General features: G+C 41.1%; 1 protein-coding gene across 2 annotated transcripts in view; it reads right to left on the reverse strand.

Annotated features, from left to right (window-relative positions):
• lyst (lysosomal trafficking regulator) overlaps nt 1-25766 on the reverse strand; it is a 258955-nt gene that overhangs the window by 195052 nt on the left and 38137 nt on the right. For both annotated transcript variants that reach the window (XM_067984126.1, XM_067984127.1), the window contains exon 2: nt 9939-10030. In XM_067984126.1, coding sequence (XP_067840227.1) covers nt 9939-10030 — 92 coding nt within the window. The remainder of the gene's footprint in view (nt 1-9938; nt 10031-25766) is intronic.

A 25766-nucleotide genomic window follows, 5' to 3' on the forward strand; every position in this document is an offset into this window, starting at 1 on the left:
ACCTGGATCCCTGTGCCGTTCTAACTGCTCTGTACGTGAATGGCTAGAGAATCTTGAGTTTCTGAAGATGAATTGGTTCTTCTCTTGTACACTGCTATCCTTTCTGTAGAACAGATGAACTCCAACCACCTTAGGATTAGAGGGGAGCTGGCTATGGGCGTGACATTTTGGATGAGCAGTGGGAACTCCACTCTGTGAAAGCCAGTTAGATATCTTGTAGCATTTACTGTATCCTGGTCAGCCTGCACTGTTAGAATATCGAGATGCCAGCTGGAAAAGCTTTGGGGTAATCTCTTTCATAATTATGCAACTTAATAGTTTCTACTACTTAATGTCCTTTCTCACAAGTGTGATTTGATGGCTGATCAGTTTTTACAATATCAACATTTACAGTTTATCCCTACTTGAGAGTACCATAGTAGCCTCCTCTTAAACAAATGGATATGAATTAATAGAAACCTAATTTCACATCTGAAACACTAGAAGCTACTTGGTAAAAAGACCTCGAGACCCTTAGACCAGGTGAGGAGAAAAGACTGAAAATCCAGATGATGATGGCAGATGAAAAGGCGTTAAAAGGCATGACGGTGGACAGGCAATGGCTAACATTTAAGGAACGAATGCATGAATTGCATCAGTTCTACATTCCTTTCTGGTGCAAAAACACAAAAGGAAAAGCGGCCCAACCATGGCTAACAAAAGAAATTAAGGATAGTATTAGATCCAAAGAGGAGTCATATAAAGTTGCCAGAAAAAGTAGCAAGCCTGAGGATGGGGAGCAGTTTAGAATTCAGCAAAAAAGGACCAAGAGAGGGAAAAAAAATACAATGAGAGTAAACTTCCAAGGAACATAAAAGTGGACTGTAAAAGCTTCTACATATAAAAAGAAAAAGATTAGTGAAGATAAATGTAGGTCCCTTGCAGTCAGAAACAGGAGAATTTATAATGGGGAACAAGGAAATGGCAGAGCCATTAAACAAATACTTTGGTTCTGTCTTCACGGAAGAGGACACAAATAACTTCCCAGAAAGGCTAGGGAACCAAGGGACTAGTGAGAAGGAGGAATTAAAGGAAATGAGTATTAGTAAAAGAATAGTGCTGAAGAAATTAATGGGACTGAAAGCCAATAAATCCCCAGGGCCTGATAATCTGCATCCCAGAGAACTAAAAGAGGTAGTCATGGAAATAGTGGATGCATTATTTGTCATCTTCCAAAATTCTTTAGATTATGGAACAGTTCCTGCAGATTGGAGGGTGGCAAATGTAATTCCACTATTTAAAAAAGGAGGGAGAGAGAAAACAGGGAACTACAGACCAGTTAGCCTAACATCAGTAGCAGGGAAAATGCTAGAGTCCATTATAAAGGATGTGATAACAGGACACTTAGAAAATATCAACGGGATTAGATAAAGTCAACATGGTTTATGAAAGGGAAATCGTGATTGACAAACCTACTGGATGTAACTGGTAGAATAGATAAAGGAGAACCAGTGGATGTGGTTTATTTGGATTTTCAAAAGGCCTTTGATAAAGTCCCACATAAGAGGCTAGTGTGCAAAATTAAAGCACATGGGATTGGAGGTAATATACTGGCATGGATTGAAAACTGGTTAATAGACAGGAAACAGAGAGTAGGAATAAATGGGTCTTTTTCGGGGTGGCAGGCAGTGACTAGTGGGGTACCTCAGGGATCAGTGCTTGGGCCCCAGCTATTCACAATATATATCAATGATTTGGATGAGGGAACCAAATGTAATATTTCCAAGTTTGCTGATGACAAAAAACTAGGTGGGATCATGAGTTGTGAGGAGGATGCAAAGAGGCTTCAAGGCGATTTAGACAAGTTGAGTGAGTGGGCAAATACATGGCAGATGCAGTATAATGTGGATAAATGTGAAGTTGTCCACTTCAGAAGGAATAACAGAAAGGTGATAGATTGGGAAACGTTGATGTACAAAGGGACCTGGGTGTCCTTGTACACAGTCACTGAAAGCAAACATGCAGGTGCAACAAGCAGTTAGGAAGGCAAATGGTGTGTTGGCCTTCATTGTCAGAGAATTTGAGTACAGGAGCAAGGATGTCTTACTGCAGTTATACAGGGCCTTGGTGAGACCACACCTGGAGTATTGTGTGCAGTTTTGGTCTCCTTACGTAAGAAAGGATATACTTGCCATTGAGGTAGTGCAGTGAAGGTTCACCAGACTGTTTCCTGGGATGGCAGGACTATCGTATGAGGAGAGATTGGGTCGACTCGGCCTGTATTCACTCGAGTTTAGAAGAATGAGAGGGGATCTCATTGAAACATATAAAATTCTGACAGGGCTAGACAGACTGGATGCAAGGAGGATGTTTCCCCTGGCTGGGGGTCCAGAACGAGGGGGTCACAGTCTCAGGATATGGGGTAGGACATTTAGGACCGAGAGGAGGAGAAATTTCTTCACTCAGAAGGTGGTGAACCTGTGGAATTCTCTACCACAGAAGGCTGTGGAGGATAAGTCACTGAATATACTTAAGGAGCTAGACAGATTTCTGGACACAAAAGGCATCAAGGGCAATGGGGAGAGAGCGGGAATATGGTATTGTGATAGAGGATCAGCCATGATCATATTGAATGGTGGAACAGGCTCGAAGAGCCAAATGGCCTACTCCTGCTCCTAGTTTCTATGACAGAATATCTGAAGGACAATTGGCGCGTTACTACACAATTTTCATGGTTAGGTGATCGATATATGATTTTGTAGGTGACAGGCACTTAGACCTTAAGGCAAAGTTGAATGCATAAAACTGCAATTTCATTATGGGATCATTTCTTGGAAGAAATGCAGTTTTATGAATCCCCAGTTGTGTCTTATTCATTTTACATGTCTCAACAAATTAACTTACAACTTGTTGCTCATTATGAGTAATGCCAGACACCGATCAGTGACAGGGTCGATCCCAGAGTTGCCAAGTGAACAATGGCACCAGACATCGCCAGTCAAATATTGGGGCCTGTATTGGGCAGAAATACTGAAGCCTACAATGGAGCTAGTCAGTGTGTTAAGTAGAACATTTTTAAAATTAATCTTTCCTTGCAGGATATCTGCACGGTAAGGAACTGGTATGACTTGATAACGGTTAATAAGCCAAGACAATAATCACTAGTGCTGGGGTTATGCTTTAACGAAAAGCACTGCAGGTACAGATTGAAATAATACCAGTAGTGCCCATATCGATGAAAGGTTTTTTTTCTTTTTAAAAGGGAAAGCTTTCTACTACTGGGATCTGGGTTCAAATACAGCCCATACTGATTGCAAGAAAGTCACCTCTGGCTGCTTGCTATAAGGGTCCAATGTGAAATTAGCTTCGGCAGTCTCAATAGTTCCAAACTGGGCATGGGCCTACAATACTAAGCTGCCCCTAATTTGGCATTGATTGGCAATGGGCAATGGCACTCAGACAAGCCTAGGGATGGTTGGTGTGAGGAATGGCAAAAATTCTCCAAAATGAAAATGTCACAGTCAAAATCAGCAGTACTGTAACACAGATTCAAGTTTTGAAGGTGGAATATTCCTGCGCAATGGTTAAACATTTACCCTTTTCTCGGAAAATAAACCAACAGCACAATAGCATTAGAGGTCTTTGCATATTGCAGACGAAGGGTCATATGGAACACCTTCAATGTCATAAGATGTCTTAAAGGGCGGTTGTCCCTTTGTGTAATTGTTTTCTCTACAGGATGTGTCTTAGTGCCAGAACACTTGAGTGTTATGCGTCAGTATAAGAACGGGAAATTCACATACATAACGGATAGCATCTGCTGCCATTGGAATCCTGCTGGAACAAGAAGTCATTGCCTTGAATGCCTTTAGAAGGCAGCAAAAACAATACAAGCTGATTGGAATATATTAATTTGTTATTTCCTGTATCCACATCAGGATTAGGTTAGCTTTAAAATTCTGAAATGCATTAATCACCAGAGTCTACACCTCTTAATTGAAATTGCTTAATTAATTCAAAATTTGAGCACAAACTTCCCACTCAGCTGTTATTAAATTGCTTGATTCAAATTATTGAATTATTAAACTTTTTTTTAAGCATAAAAACTATTTCAAATTATCTAGAGTAGACTATAACCTTGAGATTTGTCAGTGCTTTTTTAGAATTTTGGAATGTTATTTTACAGCTGGATCATGATTGGTGAATAATGAAAATAACAACAAGGGAAAGGGCTTTAGAAGCAAAAAGTGAGAAAATTGGCTGATAGCTCAAAGGTCACAATGTAGATAACTGACTTGAGGTACAAGACAGACATGTGAAATGTTTTACTTTCAGATTTCAAATTTGAAATGCTTCAACGTTCCCCAACTTCCAATCTGTACCACTATGTACAGAGCAAACAAGTGTCCTCAACTATTGTGCCTGCTGATAAGAACATTGTTACGGCTATTAGATAATGGGCAAAAAATTCAAGGTAGGAGCTGCGCATTCCTTTGTCGGCCAACAACTCACCAATCCAGAAAACGGAGATCATTTATGTTTCAGCAGGGCACGGTTGTGAATGGTAAAGTCAGAACCAGTAGTATATCATCCTTATAACACAATTTCCCATCCAGTATTAACACAGATAGATTATATTACTTTTACTTATACAAGTTCTTGTCATTAAAAATGAACACAGAACTCCAATTTCAACCTATGTAGGATTGGTAAAACTTGTAGGACCAAGTAGCTTTCTCACAGTCATGCAACAAATGTACTAGTGAATCTGTTGATAGTGCTGATTAAGGGAGGAATGTTGGCCAGAGTACCAGAAGAACGCTCTTATTCAAATAGTGAGATTTTCAACATCCACCTGAACAGCCCTTGGTTTAAAGACTTAGAGAATAGCACTGGGATATAGACAGGTTAAGTGAGTGGGCAAGAAGGTAGCAAATGGAGTATAATGTGGGGAAATGTGAGGTCATTCACTTTGGTAGGAAGAATAGAGAAACAGAATTTTTTTTTTTAAAGTGGTGAGAAACTATTAAATGTTGGTGTCCAGAGAGACCTGGGTGCCCTGGTACAAGAAACACATAAAGTTAGCTGCAGGTACAGCAAGCAATTAGGAAAGTAAATGGCATGTCAGCCTTTATTGCAAGAGGGTTTTGAAGTACAAGAGTAAGGAAGTCTTACTACAACTGTACTGGGCTTTGGTGAGACCTCACCTGGAGTACTACGTACAGTTTTGGTCTCCTTATCGAAGGAAGCATATGCTCGCCTTAGAGGCGGTGCAACAAAGATTCACTAGATTAATTCCTGGGACGAGAGGGTTGACCTATGAGGAGAGGTTGAGTAGAATGGTCTCTGGCGTTTAGAAGAATGAGAGGTGATCTCATTAAAACATATAAGATTCTGAGGGAGCTTGACAGGTTAGAGGCTAAGAGGTTGTTTCCCCTGGCTGGAGAGTCTAGAACTAGAGGGCATAGTCACAGGATAATAGGTCGGCCCTTTAAGACTGAGATGAGGAGGAATTTCTTCACTCAGAGTGTTGTGAATCTTTGGAATTCTCTAGCCCAAAGGGCTGTGCATGCTGAGTCACTGAGTATATTCAAGGCTGAGATAGATAGATTTTTGGACTATAGGGGAATCAAGGGATATGGGGATTAAGCAGGAAAGTGGAGCTGAGGTTGAAGATCAGCCATGATCTGATTGAATGGCGAAGCAGGCTCGAGGGGCCGTATGGCCTACTCCTGCACCTATTTCTTATGTTCTTATGCACTCCTGACAGTGTCAGCCACTCAAGCCTTCAATCGGGGTAGGTCAAAACTACATTACTAACCAAGGAGAGAATAAGCAAGAGTTTCCCTTGCTTTTAAAAACACGCACCAAGTATCTCAATGTTTACGCTGGATAGTGTAGCTAAAATTAGAAGCAGCTTTCTACCAAATAGGAAATGAATCATAAATGTCTGTCAAACAGATTTATATTTAATTAAGACAGAGATTCTTCATTTATCACATTAGAGAAATGAAGTCTGATTAGTCTCTTGGGGAAATGATTAGTCTCTTTGCTAAACAATAAAGCTCTCATGAACAGTGAAGATCTATATATACCACAACACCGCAATGTTGCATCTTTTTAATTTATACCAAATGATTTGGTGGCCAGAGTCAGAAAAGGTAGTTGTTTCAGCAGTGGGTTGGTATAGCAAGTGAAGAGAGAGAAAGAATGCTTGGACCAAGATTGAGTTTGGCAGGTCCAGTGGGTAAGTGTAGAAGGTCCAGAGGGTGGGTACAAACCAGGGCCAAGGCAAAGGCTGATGATGGGTTCTGGATTAGGTATGAGGACAGTAGGTATAAGATGCAGTAAAGATGTGAAGGCCAAGACCCAGATCAAGGTCTACCATTACTGATTGTGGAAGCAGCAGTTGGAAGTATTGGGAGGTTGGGCACAGAGACAGTGGCCAATACTCAGTGCGGGCTGCTAGATCACAGAAACAGCGTTTGCAGAAACCATTGAGAAGGCAACACCAGGAAGCAGCGACCAATGAAAAGAGGTCATGGGTACCAACAACAGGGGAGATTTGGCGGTTTCATGCTTTATAAGAACCAGATTGCAAAAGAAAACAGGTAGACATGGCAGACCGACTGAAAGACTTGGAAAGGGTTTTGCTATTATAAATGTTTACATATGGATTTCGATTTTAAGTGTTCACATGCAGAGTTTCAATGTTAACTGTCAATATAAAAAGCGTGACTCAAAGTCTTGACACAGGAAGTAGGTTCGTGGACAGGAAGTGTGCATGTTTAATTCTACATAGATAGATAAATACTATTATTAAACTTTCCACTTTCTTTTTAAACTAATGTTTCCCACAAATCAGAATCATTTTAATATGATTACAAACAGTGAATGGAACATTTCCCACTTTGTAAAACCAGTATCTGCATCAAGCATTCCCAAGTCAGGTATAGAACCAGGATACAGGATAAAGTTACTGTGATAAATTGGGAATTATGTCTGTGATTTTGTATAATTTAAAATAGTCAGGGCTCCCTCTTCACTAAGTTGTAAAATGATGAACAGGAGATACTGCATGTACAGGAAGAAGCCAAGGACAGCGAACAGGAAATTGGTTGGGATGAAGGTGCTTTCATCTACATGTGATGTGTACTGCATACTGAGATACTTGGAGCCCAAACGATGTATGTTTAGCCTCTCATTAGCATCCCATGGGACCATTTTCATGTATAATGCCGTTGATCTTCACAGGGATTAAACAATACAAAATATGTAATTTTCACTGGTATTTAGTTTTGGCAAAGACACCCAGGCTCCATGAGCACGTGACTCACCAACTTGACCTGTAATATCTCATCCTGAAAGATTACAGAGAAGGAAAGAGAAAGCACAGCTGTTTCATGCAGATACACTAGCCAAGAGATTAAGAAGCATAATATAAAAAAAATTAAATCCTCGTGCCCTAATTCCATTTTACACATCAAAGTACAGTAGTTTAACTTGTATGAAATGGTCAAGTATGTGGTATTATTTGACTTCCAAGGTAACAAGAGAACATAGGGAGCAACTGATACATTCTCCAATATTCAATGTATGATGATCAGGGTTAATTGTTAAACCTGGCCTACACTAGCCCTAACTGAGCAGAGAATAAAACCCAGATTTCAGTCACAAAAGGCTTAGTTCGCTTACGGAAACTGTTATCAAATCATTTACACGAGAGACATAGAAACATAGAAAATAGGTGCAGGAGTAGGCCATTCAGCCTTTCAAGCCTGTTCCGCCATTCAAAATTATCATGGCTGATCCTCTATCACAATCCCATATTCCCGCTCTCTCCCCATAGCCCTTGATGCCTTTTGTGTCTAGAAATCTATTTAGCTCCTTCTTAAATATATTCAGTGACTTGGCCTCCACAGCCTTCTGTGGTAGAGAATTCCACAGGTTCACCACCCTCTGAGTGAAGAAATTTCTCCTCATCTCAGTCCTAAATGTCCTACACCGTATCCTGAGACTGTGACCCCTCGTTCTGGACCCCCCAGCCAAGGGAAACATCCTCCCTGCATCCAGTCTGTCTCGCCCTGTCAGAATTTTATATGTTTCAATGAGATCCCCTCTCATTCTTCTAAACTCGAGTGAATACAGGCCAAATCGACCCAATCTCTCCTCATACAACAGTCCTGCCATCCCAGGGATCAGTCCGTTGAACCTTCGCTGCACTCCCTCTATGGCAAGTATATCCTTTCTTAGGTAAGGAGAGCAAAACGGCACACAATACTCCAGATGTGGTCTCACCAAACCCTGTATTAACTGCAGTAAGACATCCTATACTCAAATCCTCTTGCAATGAAGGCCAACATATCATTTGCCTTCCTAACTGCTTGCTGCACCTGCATGTTTGCTTTCAGTGACTGGTGTACAAGGACACCCAGGTTCCTTTGTACATCAACATTTCCCAATCTATCACCATTTAAATAATATTCTGCCTTTCTGTTTTTCCTTCTGAAATGGATAACTTCACATTTATCCACATTATAATGCATCTGCCATGTATTTGCCCACTCACTCAACTTGTCTAAATCGCCTTGAAGCCTCTTTGCATCCTCCTCACAACTCACAATCTCACCTAGTTTTGTGTTGTCAGCAAACTTGGAAATATTACATTTTGTTCCCTCACCCAAATCATTGATGTATATTGTGAATAGCTGGGGCCCAAGCATTGATCCCTGAGGTACCCCACTAGTCACTGCCTGCCACCCCGAAAAAGACCCATTTATTCCTACTCTGTTTTCTGTCTGTTAACCAATTTTTAATCCATGCCAGTATATTACCCCCAATCCCATGTGCTTTAATTTTGCACACTAACCTCTTATGTGGGACTTTATCAAAGGCCTTTTGAAAATCCAAATAAACCACATTCACTGGTTCTCCCTTATCTATTCTACCAGCTACATCCTCAAAAAACTCCAGTAGGTTTGTCAAACATGATTTCCCTTTCATAAATCCATGCTGACTTTGTCTATTCCCATTGATATTTTCTAAGTGTCCTCTTATTACAGAAAAAACACGTGTGAAAGAGGCCTGAACTTGAACAGTTCCCGCCCGCTACGCTGCTGCAATAATGTGACAAAATAAAACATCTCAGAAAAGCATCCTTACTGCACCAGTATCAATTTTTAATCTTCATTCCTGCACATTTTTATTGCTTTCAAATAAAATTGAAAAATCTGTGCCAATTAACGCTGCAAGGAAGCATTCTTCCTGGGATTCTACTTGAATGCACATTGAGCCAGGCCAAATCCATTTTATCTAGGACCCCTACATCATTACGCGAGAACAACAATAGCATGCACTTATATAGCGCTTTTAATGTAGAGAAACGTCCCAAGGAGGTTCGCAGAGGCATAATCAGACAAAAATGAATGCCGCAACAAAGAAAGAGATATAGGACTGAACAAAAGAGCTAGATTTTGTCAAAGAGCTAGATTTTAAGGAAGGCCTTAAAGGAGGAGAGGCAGGTGGAGAAGTGGAGGGGTTTAAGGAAGGAAGCATGGGGGCTAGACAGCTGAAGGTACGGACGCCAATGATGGGGCAAAGGTGGGGGGAGAAAAAGAGATGCACAAAAGGCCAGAGTCAGAGGAAAGTTGAGTTCACGGGGGTTGTAGGGCTGGAAGAGGTTACAGAGATAGGAAAGATCAAGGACATGAAACGATTTAAACATGGTGATGAGAATTTTAAATTTGAGGCATTGGAGAACCAGGAGCCAATGGTCAGCAAGGTCAAAGATGAGCAGGATAAGATACAGGCAGCACAGTTTTGGATGAGCTAAAGTTTACAGAGACATGGAGAATGGGAAAAGAGACAGTCATCTCATTAGTCCAATTAGGGTGCAACCTAAACAGCTTCTTTTAAAATTAACACAAATATAGTATATAACTCTCTAACAAAATACTAACCAGAATTTGATGACTTCTGTTGCATCCGGATTTCCTCTGTGGCTGTGATAGTGGAAAAGAGTGAGGAACCTCTCCAGGCAGATAACTTTGGCCTAAAAAGAAACCAGAATTCATAAACATTCAACATAAGAAATTATGTATTTGGGTTTAAGTGCACAAGCTAATGAGCAAACAACTGATCCCACTAACCTTTTAGGGACAGGCACCATTTCTATTCATCTTCTGCATTCTACAACCTATCTTTCCATCGAAGAGCACCTTCACAATAGACCAAGCTCATAATCGCAACAGCACACAGTTTTCATAGAATCATAGAAAGTTACAGCACGGAAGGAGGCCTTTCGGCCCATCGAGTCCGCGCCGGCTCTATGCATAATCAATCCAGCTAGTACCACTGCCCCGCCCTATCCCCGTAGCCCTGCACATTTTCTCGTTTCAAGTACTTATCCAGTTCCCTTTTGAAGGCCATGATTGAATCTGCCTCCACCACTCCCTCGGGAAGTGCATTCCAGATCATAACCACTCACTGTGTAAAAAAAGTTATTCCTCATATCATCTTTTGTTCTTTTGCCAATCACCTTAAATCTATGCCCTCTGGTTCTTGACCCTTCCGCCAATGGGAATGGTTTCTCTCTATCCACTCTATCTAGACCCTTCATGATTTTGAACACCTCTATCAAATCTCCTCTCAACCTTCCCTGTTCCAAAGAGAACAATCCCAGCCTCTCCAGTCTAATTTAGGTTCCTCATCCCTGGAATCATTCTAGTAAATCTCCTCTGCACCGTCTCTTTCCAGATTTTGGAAATAATGGTGAGATAAAGCAGAAGCAGTACTTTTTACATTGAGAATAGCTATACAAGCACTCCATCACTGTTACTTGACATGATGGGTTTATCTGGTACTTTTCATTAACAAGTGTCTTCCCACGAAAATGTAGATTTTAGCTGTAGCACTTATCACTCTTCTAATGATACAGTAACCTACCAGGAAACATTAGGTGAATCTTTTTGGCCAGAACTTACATTCTTTAAGAACACTGGAGACTATCTTGAATTCTTTGAATTACATGAGAAAATGAACCTAAAACTGCCTCATTGGAGAAGCACACGCTGTAGCTCACGTTTTCATTCAAGGTAGATCGGTTGTTACAGTATGGAGCTCATGGAACTATTAAGTAGCAATCTATCCTGTTTCAACTTCAAATTCATGGTACAAAAAAGTTCAAAAGAAATATGAATCAGCTTGAAAGCAGATTTGAGTCCTATCAGGTACATAAATCAACATGGGTAAACAGCTCTTCAGGATAAGATTAAAACACTATTTTGCTTGATTCAGGATTCGTAAAAAGACAGGAGGAGCTTTTGTGGATTTAAAGCTGCAAACCAAAGAGGCCAAAGTGGTTAAAAAAAAAACAAATAGCTTGATATTCCTATATTATAATTGTGATCTGAAATTAGCGAACTCTTAGAAAAGCATGAAATGTAAGTGCAAGTGGATGATGATAATGTTGATGCAAGCTGCAGATGGCAGTGTTTGGGAAAAACGCCAATATTGGCATACATGGGAGGTTGCAAAATGGATTTTCATCCAATGTTTTTCAAAAATGTTTAGTCATAGAATCATAGAATGGTTACAGCACAGGAGGCGGCCATTTGGCCCATTGAGCCTGTACCGGCTCTTTGTAAGAGCAATCCAGTTAATCCCATTCCCCCACTCTTTCCCCGTAGCCCTGCAAATTTTTGCCCTTCAAATATTTATCCAATTCCTTTTTGAAAGCCACAATTTAATCTGTTTCCAACACACCTTCAGGCAGCGCATTCCAGATCATAACTACCCACTGTGCAAAAAAGATTTTCTTTGGTTCTTTTCACCTTAAATCTGTGTCATCTGGTTGTCGACCCTTCCACCAAGGGGAACCGTTTCTCTTTATTTACTTTAGCTAAACCCTTCATGATTTTGAACACTTCTATCAAATCTCCTCTGAACCTTCTCTGCTCTAAGAAGAACATCCCAACTTTTCCAGTTTATCCACGTAACTGAAGTAAATCTTTTCCGCTCTAAGGCCTTCACATCCTTTCTAAAGTGCAGTATCCATAATTGGACACAATACTCCAGTTTTGGCTGAACCAGTGTTTTATAAAGGTTCAACATAACTTCCTTGCTTTTGTACTCTATGCCTCTCTTTGTAAAGCCCAGGATCCCGAATGATTTTTTTAACCGCTTTCTCAACCTGTCCTGCCACCGTCAAAGATTTGTGCACATATCCCCAGGTCTCTCTTAGCATTGTACCATTTAGCTTATGTTGCCTCTCCTCATTCTTCCTGCCAAAATGTATCACTTCACTCTTCTCTGTTAAATTTCATCTGCCATGTGCCCGCCCATTACACCAGCCTGTCTATGTCCTGAGTGAAGTAAGGATGTGTACTACACTTCCAAGTTTTGTGTCATCTGCAAATTTGGAAATTGTGCCTTGTACACCCAAATCCAAGTCATTAATATATATCAAAAAATTGATGGTCCTTTACCTTGATCCCATAAATTTACATAAAATGTAAATACAACAGCACCAAAATTCTTCAAATGATACACCAATCCTTTGTTTCATGATACAGAATATTAAATTATTCATGACTGTTCAGAATATCATTTCCTAAAAGGTATGTCTTGTAAGAGGTCTTAAATCCAAAATACAGTAATTTTAAAGCATGAATATTTTTTTCCCCTTAATGTTTTTTAATGGTTAAAATGAGATGCTTAGGCCTTTGGCTGAAGAAAACCCATTAGACCAGATCACTACAGCATAACTTTACTTCCACAAGTGTGTAAATCATTTTAATAAAAACCTCTCAAATACTAAAAATCAGAAAAACAAACGACAGAGTTTCACCCCTCTCCCTCCCCATAAAAAGTGCCAGCAGCATTGAAATTTAAATGAATGCGAAACATTTGCTGCTGTACTTATCACTATTTTGTAGAATTAACGTACAAAGCAATTCAAGGTCATTACGATACTGAAAACAAGCAGCAAATTGTAATAACTAACAAGACAACATTCTTTCATACCAAAATTCCACAATTACCAATTTCACATCCAATTATTGCCAAATTGAAAACAATCACCAACATTAATATTTAAATAATTCTCATGATTCTACCAATATGGTTCTTCAAATCATGCACCCACTTCAGTAGACTTTACAGTAAAAACTGCACAGTATTATTTTCTTCAACCTCAATCCAAACTCAAATAATTTGACACCTTGGTATATCTAGAATTCCACTGTACTAAGGTTCTGCTGTTTAAGGTAAGATCTGCAGAAAATATATTTCCATAAACTAAGGAAACAGAGACTGAAGAAAACTCAATTATACAAAAGAATTTTGGCAAAGTTCAGAACACAATAGAAAGACAAGATTAGAAAAACTGAATGAGGATACTGAAGAAAACAAATCCTCGAGATAGAAAGTGTGAAGATTGGAGGGAAATATGGACATGGGAAATTTGGGGGTGAACTTTGACAGCAATTCAAATAGTCACAATTAAGATCAGCACGTTTCTTGAATTATAGTATTTGGTCATTGATTTGTAAAAATAAACTAGTTTCCATGTATACTAATCCATGTATGAACTCAAAGTGGACTTCTGACTCTTAATATCTGTTAATACTACTGTGGAGCATACAACAAACACTACCATAGCCAACACACCCGGACGTCCTATCGTATCAGGCAACGGAACCCTGTGTGAGAACCTCTCTGGATACATCGAGGGCATCCTGAAACCCATCGTACAGGGAACCCCCAGCTTCTGTCGCGACACTACAGACTTCCTACAAAAACTCAGTACCCACGGACCAGTTGAACCAGGAACACTTCTCACCACGATGGACGTCTCGGCACTCTACACCAGTATCCCCCACGATGACGGCATCGCTGCGACAGCATCAATACTCAACACCAACAACAGCCAATCTCCAGACGTCATCCTGGATCACAATGTCTTCACCTTCGATAACCAGTTCTTTACCCAAACACACGGAACAGCCATGGGGACCAAATTTGCACCCCAATATGCCAACATTTTCATGCACAGGTTCGAGCAGGGCTTCTTCACTGCACAGGACCTCCAACCAACGCTATACACCAGATACATCGACGACATTTTCTTTCTATGGACCCATGGCGAAGAATCACTAAAGAGACTACACGATAACATCAACAAGTTCCATCCCACCATCAAGCTCACCACGGACTACTCCTCAGAATCAGTTTCTTTCTTGGACACACGAATCTCCATCAAAGACGGGCATCTCAGCACCTCACTCTACCGCAAGCCCACGGACAACCTCACGATGCTCCACTTTTCCAGCTTCCACCCTAACCACGTCAAAGAGGCCATCCCCTATGGACAGGCCCTGCGAATACACAGGGTATGCTCAGACGAGGAGGAACGCGATGGACACCTACAGACGCTGAAAGACGCCCTCGTAAGAACGGGATAGGACGCTCGACTCATCGATCGACAGTTCCGACGGGCCACAGCGAAAAATCGCATAGACCTCCTCAGAAGACTAACACGGGACGCAACCAACAGAGTACCCTTCGTCGTCCAGCACTTCCCCGGAGCGGAGAAACTACGCCATGTTCTCCGCAGCCTTCAACATGTCATCAATGACGACGAACACCTCGCTATGGCCATCCCCACACCTCCACTACTCGCCTTTAAACAGCCACCCAACCTCAAACAGACTATCGTTCGCAGCAAATTACCCAGCTTTCAGGAGAACAGCATCCACGACACCACACAACCCTGCCATGGTAACCTCTGCAAGACATGCCAGATCATCGACACAGATACCACCATCACACAAGAGGACACCACCCACCAGGTGCATGGTTCATACTCCTGTGACTCGGTCAACGTTGTCTACCTTATACGCTGCAGGAAAGGATGCCCCAGAGCATGGTACATTGGCGAGGCCATGCAGATGCTGCAACAACGGATGAACGGACACCGCGCAACAATCGCCAGACAGGAGGGTTCCCTCCCAGTCAGGGAACACTTCAGCAGTCATGGACATTCAGCCACCGACCTTCGGGTAAGCGTACTCCAAGGCGGCCTTCGAGACACACGACAACGCAAAATCGTCGAGCAGAAATTGATTGCCTAGTTCCGCACCCATGAGGACGGCCTCAACCGGGATCTTGGGTTCATGTCACGCTACACGTAAGCCCACCAGCGAACAAAAGCTATCTGTTTTTAATATAACGGGTCATTTGCTGGCTTTCTCTGCCTTCCGGATGTTTCTGCCTCTCTCTGTTTTTTTTTCTGTTTGTTTTTTTTTGTTGACTGTATATTCGGGGGCTCTGTAGGTAACACCTCTCTGTCTGAACACGGTGATTGCCTTGGCAACGGGCAGTTGCAAAGACTATCTGTAATCACCATGTATTGTTCTGTGATTTATAAATGCGTAGGCTTCGAGGAGTTCCTGACATTTACCCGAGGAAGGAGGAAGCCTCCGAAAGCTTGTAAATTTCAAATAAAATCGTTGGACTATAACTTGGTGTTGTAAAATTGTTTACAATTGTCAACCCCAGTCCATCACCGGCATCTCCACATCATACCATAGACTGAACTGATTACTTATGAAGCCCTCTCCAAGAAACAGTGAAACATCACAGAAGGAGACACAGTGGAAACAAACTGTCTGCCACCCGCTTTTGCCTTTACAACTGTCAAACTTGCAATGGTCTCACTGATAGCAGAAGTTGGCTTAAAAAGAAGGGAAGGAGAAAAGTTCAATGAAAAAGAATTGGAAAAGTTGTGCTTGGAGCAAGTCAGGTGAAGTAGGGATATTAGATACATGTAAAATATCACCTAGATAGGAAGTGAAAAAGTAGATCGAATGGGAAGCAGATTCAGGTAATGAATGGAACTTTTCTGGTGGATATAATATGAACACACAAAATTGAAAGTATGGAATTGCCAGCAGGAAAAGACCAGCTGGTCCATCAAATCTGCCCCACACCTCATGATGGCTGGAGCATCATGACTAGACTTCCACTGAAAACATAATTTTCCTTTGAAACCACCACAATTCTCAGCTGTTATTTGTCATGCTGTTAAATACATTTACAGTCACAACATGCTTGAATAGCAATTAAAAGTAGACCACAATCATAAATCGTGATTTTAATCACAAATGTTCCTCTAGTTAGGTTAAAGAAAGTAGGCAAATCTACTGGATCAAAGAACTAGCTGTAGATAATCAGCAGGTCATGGCAAAACAAGTTAACAAAAAGTAGCCAGGATGTGCATCAGCTTGGCACAGTTGATGGTAAACTCCCCTTTGGGTCATAAGGTATTAGGTTCAAGTTCCATATTGGAAGTTCGAGTTTATAATTTGAGCCGACACTCCAGTGCAGTTTTGAAGGAGTGCTGCATTGTTTGTGGTGCCGTGCTTCAGATAAGACATTAAATCAATCTCTTGTCGGCCTGTTCAACTAGTTAAAATGTATGTTTTAAGATCCCGTGGCACTACTTGAAGAGCACAGAATTCTCCAGGTGTCCTGACCAGCAATCTTCCCTCAACCAATACTAAAAACATATTAAACAGTCATTCAGTGTTTTTGTGGGATCTTTCTATTTGTTACTTTATTTGCCTGCATAACAGTCACACCACTTCAAAAGTAATGCACTGTATACAAAGCACTTTGAGATGTCTCTGCGAGACTTAACAAGGTGCTATAGAAATGGAAGCCTCGCAAGACAACACTCTCCATCATTTACCACTCTAACAGTAAAGGTTTTAAATTTACAAATAAAATATGTATTGTTACATTACTTCTTAGGCTGTTTCTATATTCTCAGTGAATTACTCTACCAGGGAATCTTTTGTGAAGCAGTAGATTTTGTTTTAACCACTTGGGACAATATTTGAAAAAACTTAATTAGAAAATTGAATTAGCAGATGTGGACTCAGTATGGGATGAAGGATTCTGCTCTTACTCCAAATCAGTCCCAATTGGCCAGCAGATGCAGAGATGATTCTAGGGCAGCCTCAGGCTCAACTACCAAAGTGCGTTTAAGGGGATGCCCTGGTTGCAGGGATTAGGTCAGCAGCAGTCATTGCAAGGTTATGCCACACACCAATATTGTGCCTGCAACATCTGAATTTTCACTTTGGGTTTTATGTACTTACGTATTTTTTTCCAGTAGAAGTGAAGGAATGATGGGTATAATATAGCTACAGCTTAAATTACAATGCCTGCATAACTCTGTTTTTCATGTCACAGGGATGTTCGCAAGTAGTCGGCTTTTTGGGGACTGTGTCAGCTTTGTTTAAGTTGTTGGTCAACTTTTGCTATTTTTGTAGGTTGGAATGTATGCTGCATTACCAGACACCACACTGCTTTCCATTCAAATCTGCTAGGATAAGAAACAACACAGATTCAGAAGAACTACTAGTTTATTATAATGTATACCATGCTTAGATCTTCTATCTCCCACTTTAAACCCTACATCTAATTGAATATAGCACTTAGTGCCATTCTACCCCATTACTGTCCTTTCAAAAAAGAAACAAATACTATACCGCACAAATAATTTGAGAACTGAGGGTTTTTTTTTATTTACTGGCATTTAGTAATTCCACCACGTGAACTGGGACTTCAATACTTCACAATTAAATTAGTCACTGCAGCTGATATCCCTTATAGCCACTGCCCTAATTATAACTAATTTCAGTCATGAGTCAAGGAGCAAATATTAATTTTATGCTCTGTGACTTGATATTTATATAATCTGCCATCCCACCCAAACAAAAGCTGAACTTTTACTATCAGATGCTATATAGGAATGAAACCTAATTTTACCAGTTTAATTTTATGCAGAAACTCATTAAGTGCTACTACAGTGAGGCAGTAGCTCTGAACTACAATTTTCTGTAGTGGCAAAAAATGAATACACAGCTTCTGTTGGCAGCGTGTTTATATTTAGTTGAAAAACAGAAACAAATATGTATCATTTACTTGCAACTCAATTGTGTGTGACATAAGAAACTTAACTCTTTCCTTGAAAGTTTTCTAATATATTTTTTCTGAGAGAATCAAATCTCTCTATTTCCTTAGTTCTCAGGAGTACACTATTCACAGCTGGTCACCTTTCACGCGTCCATTGATGCTGCTCTGAGCCAGCTGTATCGAGGTACACAACTGAGTCTCAGACAGTAGAGAAATTACTGGAAATGCCCGCTGTTTCCTTGCATTCCCTATATATCAAGTTCCTGATCTTGAGACATTGGAAAGCAGTTCAACACAAGACTGACAATCAGCCCCATAAAGGCTAGAGGAAATCACCTGCTTTCTCAAGGAGAGAAAAGGCGTAATCATATATGGGGAAGCAACCCACATCATTCTCACACTCTTCTGTGGCTAACCTTCCTTATACATAAATTTTAGGTGCAAGGGAAGAGAAATGAGGAGGACATTTAATAAGTTCTTGAACAAACCAATTCTTAAGAACGATTTACAGACTTTGTAAAGATTTGGAGTTTCAAGTTACTGCCTGATGTACTGGTAGAACCTGGGTTCATTTATGCAGTTCCCCACACAATACATTATCATCTCAGCTGAGCCACCATATGAAGGTACACACAGGAAGCAGAGATGCCCACAGAGGGAGGGAAAAGGAAGGAGGAAGAGAAATCATCCCAGGCTGTTCTGGTGCTCCTGCAGACTAATCATTCTAGCAGAAGCTTGCCCACTACCTTAGAGCTGGCTCATAATGCAAGTCAGAAAAAAAACTCAGCTTTTAATTAACAGCAATTTTAATCCAAGTGTGCCTGTTCTCCTTGTGTTTTTCTGTGTAACAGGATTCAGGCAATGACAAATCTGATAGAACCTCTCATAAAACTGATCCTGGTGGTTGATGGTAGCACAAAAAGCCTTAGAGAAAATTGGGTTGCACCAGCTGTATTGATTGTAGCTGTTATGTGGCACACAGTTTCACTTCAGCTGACAAACCTGAGGGCTGGAATCAGCTGACAGTTATCAGCTGTAGCAACAGCATAACGGGAACAGCATCACAAATTTAAGCATAGGATCAGATGTTGCGAGTCATGGAGGCCTGGACAATTATGACAAAGTCACTGGACACTGGAGAGGTACCAATGGATTGGAAATGGAATGATTTACAAGTGCTTTGGTGGAGAACAGGAGATGGTTAAATGGAAGAAGTGATATGTGCATGAGACAATGGAAGGCATAATGAGAGAAATAAAAGACATGTACAAGACAGAGGGATTGTGTAAACAGCTAAAAAGGGATAGGCAAGTCGAATGGGAAGCACGAATATCTAGTAAAGCTGAGCAGGTTCCAGTGGCCCAGGAGCCTGGTGGAAGAAGAAACTAGGTCGACACCAATACCCCGCCAGCATGGTGTTCCAATCACGGGGAGGACCCCACCCCAAGCACCAACCCATACCTGCACCCTCTTGCCCCATCCTCAAATGCCAGCACAATCATCCTACATTTCTACCACCTACTGCCAGAGAGAAAATGGGAGCCACAGTCTGAAGTTGTTGAAGTCAATGTTAAGGCCAGAGGGCTGCACGAGGTTCACTGGAACAGTGTACGTGGACAAAGATAGAGAGGTCAGAGTGAGAGTGGGGCAGAGAATTGAAGTGGCAAGCGGCAGGGAGCTCAGGGTTGCATTTGTGGGCAGAAAGGAGGTGCTCAGCAAAGTGATCACCTAATCTGCATTTGGTCTCCCCGTGATTTGGAGGAGGCCGCACCATGAGGAGTGAATACAGAATGCCTAACTACACCGCCAAAACAGTAGAATATAAGTCAGAGGAAGCTGCGATCAAACTGCAAAGTACTCTGGTTAGACTTTACTTTGAGTACTGTGTTCAGTTCTGATCACTAAGAAACAGAGGAAACATTCAAGCACCAGAGGCAATGCAGACAAGAGCCATAATGCTGATCCCTACTATCAGAGGACTGAGTTATGATGAAAGACTGGAGATAGTTCGGCTCTTCAGCCTAGAAAAGAAGTTTCTGAGAGATGATCTTACAGAGGTGTACAGAATCATAGAATCAAAGAATGGTTACAGCACGGAAGGAGGCCATTCGGCCCATTGAGCCCATGCTGGCTCTCTGCAAGAGCAATCCAGCTAGTCCCAATTCCCCACCCTATCCCCGTAGCCCTGCAAATTTTTTCCCTTCAAGTACTTACCCAATTCCCTTTTGAAAGCCATGATTGAATCTGCCTCCACAATCCCCTCGGGTAGTGCATGGTGCAGTATATGGTAGTAAAGGGATTTTTTAAAAATTAATTCTCAGGATATGGATGTCACTATCATGACTGGCATTTATTGCCCATCCCTAGTTGCCGAGAAGGTGATGGTGAGCCTTCTTTTTAAACCGCTGCGGTCCATTGGTGATGGTGCTCCCACAATGCTGTTTATTCTGGTTATTCTTTAAAGCGGTTTGATTCAACTACAGAGCAAATTTGTTAATAACAGACAGCAGATTTACAGTAATATATAGGACACAAATATAGAAAACATATATGTATCCCTATGCCAAAACTTAAAGTAAAACTGGATCTGGGATAATTCCTTGACAGCAACTTTACATGGGGTTCCTGACCAAACTTCCCATAAAGCCTCCAGCCTCTTTGGTAGACTGATGCACTGGAACAATAATGTCCAAGATATACTGTCTAACTTTTCTTTTAAGCCTAACTATACTTTTCTTTTAAGTCCAACCAGAAACAAAGGAAATAAAAATATTTATCTCTCACAACTGCATCAGACTCTCCACAGGATTTGAAACATAACGGTTATAGCTATTGCATCCTTTAAACCTGGAAATGGAAACACCCAATTGTAAAGCCCCTTTGAACTCAAAGAACCCTTCACAAAACAAAGCAAACTGGTAAACATATTAACATCTTCATGATTCACATCGCAGACACTTGGGCCCTGAAAATCCACGAGTCCCACTCCACCATCATAACAATGCTCGTTAGACACTGGTTGGAGAGATTTGTCAAGTGAGACTAGCATAAATTTAAGATGATCACTCAAATAATTAAAGGGTTAGGAAAAATGTCCGTACACAAGTACTTGAACATGGAATGCCCTGCCACAAACCATGGTTAAAGAAGAGTTGGTTGAAAATGGAAATACTAAAAAGGTACAGGAAGTTATTTGGAGACTGAGATTAAACTAGTTACTTCATGTGAAGTAAAATATCAGCACATACATACTGATGGGCTAAATGGTCTGTTTCTGTGCTGTAATGTTTTATTACTAGTGACTAAACTCTTTGAGGGGGAAGGGGGAGAAAAAGTAAGAAAAATCTTTTTGCAGACAACGTTTGGGGCAGGCTTGATGGGCCAGCTGGTCTTTTCCTGCCAATCGTTTTTGCACCTTGCTAAGGTAGTTCTAAGATGATACACACGGCAATGGATGTTTGGAACCAAGTCAACCCACTGTGGCAGAATCAGTTCTTCGATACCCGAGCCAGGCAGGTCACTAGCCTTAACCTTCTCAGCTCCAGTGAAAAAAGGGCTAATTTCTCAAGTCTCTCTTCATGACTGCAACCCCTTATCCCTGGCGACATTCTCGTGAATGTACACTGTATCTTTCCCATTGCTTTCATACCTTTACTATCACGGCTGACCCAAACTGTGCACTATGCCCCAACAGTAGCATAACTAAGGACTTATAAAAGTTCAACATTACCTCCTTGCTTTTAGGAACATAAGAACATAAGAAATAAGAGCAGGAACAGGAGTAGGCCATTTGGCCCCTCGAGCTTGCTCCGCCATTCAATAAGATCATGGCTGATCTTCGATCTCCACTCCACTTTCCCACCCGATCCACATATCCCTTGATTCCCTTAAGAGTTAAAAAATCTATCGATCTCAGTCTTTTATATTCTATGCTTCCGGATACAAAACCAAGGATTCTGTTTGCCTTTTTTACGACCTTATCTACTTGCACTATCACCTTTAAAATCCAGTGTACCTATCCACTAAGGTCCTTCTGCTCCTCCACTACATTTAAAATGTTACCATTTAAGTTGCATTTCTTTTCCCTATTCTTCCTTCCAAAATGAATATTATTACATTGATTTGCATCTGCCACCCGTCTTTCCATTATTTTAGTCTATGTCCTCCAACAATCTTGCGCAATCTTCATCAGAATTTACCATACCCCCCAAATTGGTATCAGCAGCAAATTTCAATATTGTTGCCTCAATTCCTATGTCCAGATTATGTATATATAATCTGGATATATACATCACTCATAATACTGCTCCATTCCTAGAAACTTGATGAGACAACTGAGAAGTGAGGGTTTAAGCCCGCTCACTAAGTCAACAACAAGTACTAGGAGTTGTTCACGAACAGCATGGTAAGCAGCACAACTTACCACCGATACACCATCGTCCTGACCACAGCCTGGACACACACTATACCCCACTAAACACGGTTTCCACCAGTTTGAGGCGTAAAGTCTCAGCAGCAGCTGCTTGCTTCTCTGGATCCAAAGGCACTGAGCCCAGCAAATATGAGCACCTGACCTTCAAATAATGCCTTCCGGCAGCTGTCATCCCAAATCTGAGTTTCATCAGCTTTAAAATGGACATCTGCCTTCTGCCAACGCAGGGCAGATTGCGACATGCCAGCCACAGAAATTAAATCATAGATTGGCGATAGTAGCAAGATGCTTCTCCCACTGTGCTGTTTTAAATAAGTGTGCACAATAAAACAAGATATTTGTGCAAAGTGGATTGCATGACAAAAATGAAAAGCAATACAAATAATTCCCAGCATAAGAAAAGTTATTTTAAAAGCACTCAATTATCAAGCGCCAAAAGTTAAATCAGTTGAGACTAGACGTCAATTGCTTAAAGTCAAAATTTCACTCAAGAAATAACAGAAATTTTCACAAAACCTGAAACACTCCACAGCCATTGCACCAATGATCGCAGAAGGAGGTTCAAAAATATCTTAATAGCTGCATCAGACAGCGTGATGAAAAGGAATTTCTTGGACTTAATTTTCTCCTGCCAACTCATTTTTTCAGCATCCAGATAATAAAATTCCATACAGCTTCATTTTGTGCTAATTTTCCCCAATTTTGTCTCTCTCCTAATCACTCCAAACACATGGAAGTCAGGACAGTCTAGCCCACAGAATGCCATTTTTAAAATATTATTTGTTCTTGGGATGTGGGCGATGCTAACAATATCGCCTTTAGCGCCCATTCCTAACTACCCTGAGGATATAATGAGTCAATCATTTGCTATTTTTTTTAATTGGCTCATTGAAAATACTCTTCTTGCCCCAGAAAACCCAATAATACTGGGAAACAGCCTAGCCTCTCTTGACCCCTCTGTCCTTGCAAACAACCATCCTATTTCCAACCTCCCTTTTTCTTCTTCAAAGTCCTTGAACGTGTTTTCACCTCCCAAATTTGTGCCCATCTTTCCCGTAACTCCATGTTTGGATTTCGCCAATCTGGTTTCCGCCCCTGCCACAGCAATGAAATGGCCCTAACTAAAGTCATAAATGACATCCTCTGTGACTGTGTAGCTAAACACTGGGAAAACTGAAGTTGTCGCTTCAGCTCCCATCACAAACTCTGCACTCTCACCAACAATTCCATACCCCTTTCCGGGATTTGTCTCCGATTGCACTAGACTGTTTGAAAACTCAGCTTCATATCTGATCCTGAGCTGAGCTTCAAACCCCATAACTGCTCCATCACAAAGACCACTGACCTACACATCCGTAACATTGCCCACCTGTGTCCCTGCTTCGGCCCATCTGCCGCTGAAACTCTCATCCATATCTACATCACCTCCAGACTTGACTACTCCAACGCTCCCCTGGCCAGCCTCCCGTCCTTCACATCAGCTCATCCAAAATTTCCTCTCTAAATCCCTCTGCCTCTTAACCTCGCTCTCCTCCTTTAAGATTCTCCTTAAAACACACCTCTCCAACCAAGCTTTCAATCACCCTTCCTTATTTCTCCATCTTTTGCTCAGTGTCCATTTTTGTCCAATTACACCCGTGGGACATTTTTCTATATAAAAACACAATATGAATGCAAGCTGTGTCATTTTCCAGGAGCCCTGCTTTAATTACTTTCCAACAATACTGAGCCATATCTAATATACTTGACGAAGTACAGTCTAAGCTTTCTAGGAACGGAGAGGAAATTTAAAGCAGATTATTACGCATTTGCAGTTCTATTACTCTAAATACGGTTTTCAGCAAAACTCCATCTGTTGATTACATTATGCAACAAAAGTCACAAGGAATTCAAAATAACACAAGTCAAAATTCCGTAAAACATTTTTGTATATGAATGCTCTACTCCAGACCAATTTCACCAGGCTTTAAAAGTCAGGTTTTTTTTTCCCACTTAACATGTTTTTCGGAATTTCTTCATTTGCAACTAAACAATGCAATATACTGCTCCACATCAAGAAGTGCTATAATAAAAACAATTGTGATGCAAATTGGCAACAATTCTGAGGGAACTCAGCTGGAATATTCACTTGAATTCTATGGATTCCATTCAACTAGGTTTACTGTTTAAGAATACACTGTCTGCTGCAATTGTCACTGTATCTGTGGATTTTCAGAAGACATTTGATAAGCTGCTACAAAAAAGACTTGTAAAATTAAAGCACATGGTATTAAAGGAAATACATCTGCATGGACACAGAAATGGCTAAGTGACAGAAAAAGATCAGGGGTAAATGGATATTTTGGGGATTGGCAAGATATGGCTGGTGATGTCGTTGATGGGTCAAAATCCTGGAACTCCCTACCTAACAGCGCTGTGAGAGAACCTTTACCACACGGACTGCAGCGGTTCAAGGCGGCAGCTCGTCACTACCTTCTCAAGGGCAATTAGGGATGGGCAATAAATGCTGGCCTTGTCAGCGACGCCCACATCCCATGAATGAATAAAACAAAAATGCTTCTGGGATCCGTCCCGTTTTTCATTTTGTATAAATGATTTCAATATGGACACAAGAACAATGATACTGGCGTTTGCAGGGGATATTACATAGAATGTACAGCATAAAATCAGGTCATTCGGCCCAACAGGTCCATGCCGGTGTTTATGCTCCACACGAGCATCCTCCCTCCCTACTTCATCTAACCCTATCAGCATAACCTTCTATTCCTTTCTCCCTCATGTGTTTATCTAGCTTCCCCTTAAACGCATCTATGCTAGTCGCCTCAACTACTCCTTGTGGTAGCGAGTTCCACTTTCTAACCACTCTCTGGGTAAAGAAGTTTCTCCTGAATTCTCTAATGGATTTGCTAGTGACTAACATACATTTAAGGCCCTTAGTTCTGGTCTCCTCAGCAAGTGGAAACATCTTCTCTACGACTATCCTATCAAACCCTTCCATAATCTTAAAGGTCTCTATCAGGTCACCCCTCAGTCTTCTCTTTTCTAGAGAAAAGATCCCCAGCCTGTTCAATCTTTCCTGGTAGGTATAACCTCTCAGTTCCGGTATCATCCTAGTAAATCGTTATTGCATCTTCTCTATATCCTTATTATAATATGGAGACCAGCACTGTTCACAGTTTTCCAAGTGTGATCTAACCAAGGTTCTATGCAAGTTTAACATAACTTCTCTGCTTTTCAATTCTATCCCTCTAGAAATGAACCCCAGTGCTTTGTGTGCTTTTTTATGGCCTTATTAACCTGCTTCGTTACTTTTAGTGATGTGTATCTGTACCCAGACGACTGCTTCTCTATCCCATTTAGACTCTTATTTTCC

This window comes from Heptranchias perlo, chromosome 5 (assembly GCF_035084215.1).
Source record: "Heptranchias perlo isolate sHepPer1 chromosome 5, sHepPer1.hap1, whole genome shotgun sequence".
NCBI lineage: Eukaryota > Metazoa > Chordata > Chondrichthyes > Hexanchiformes > Hexanchidae > Heptranchias > Heptranchias perlo.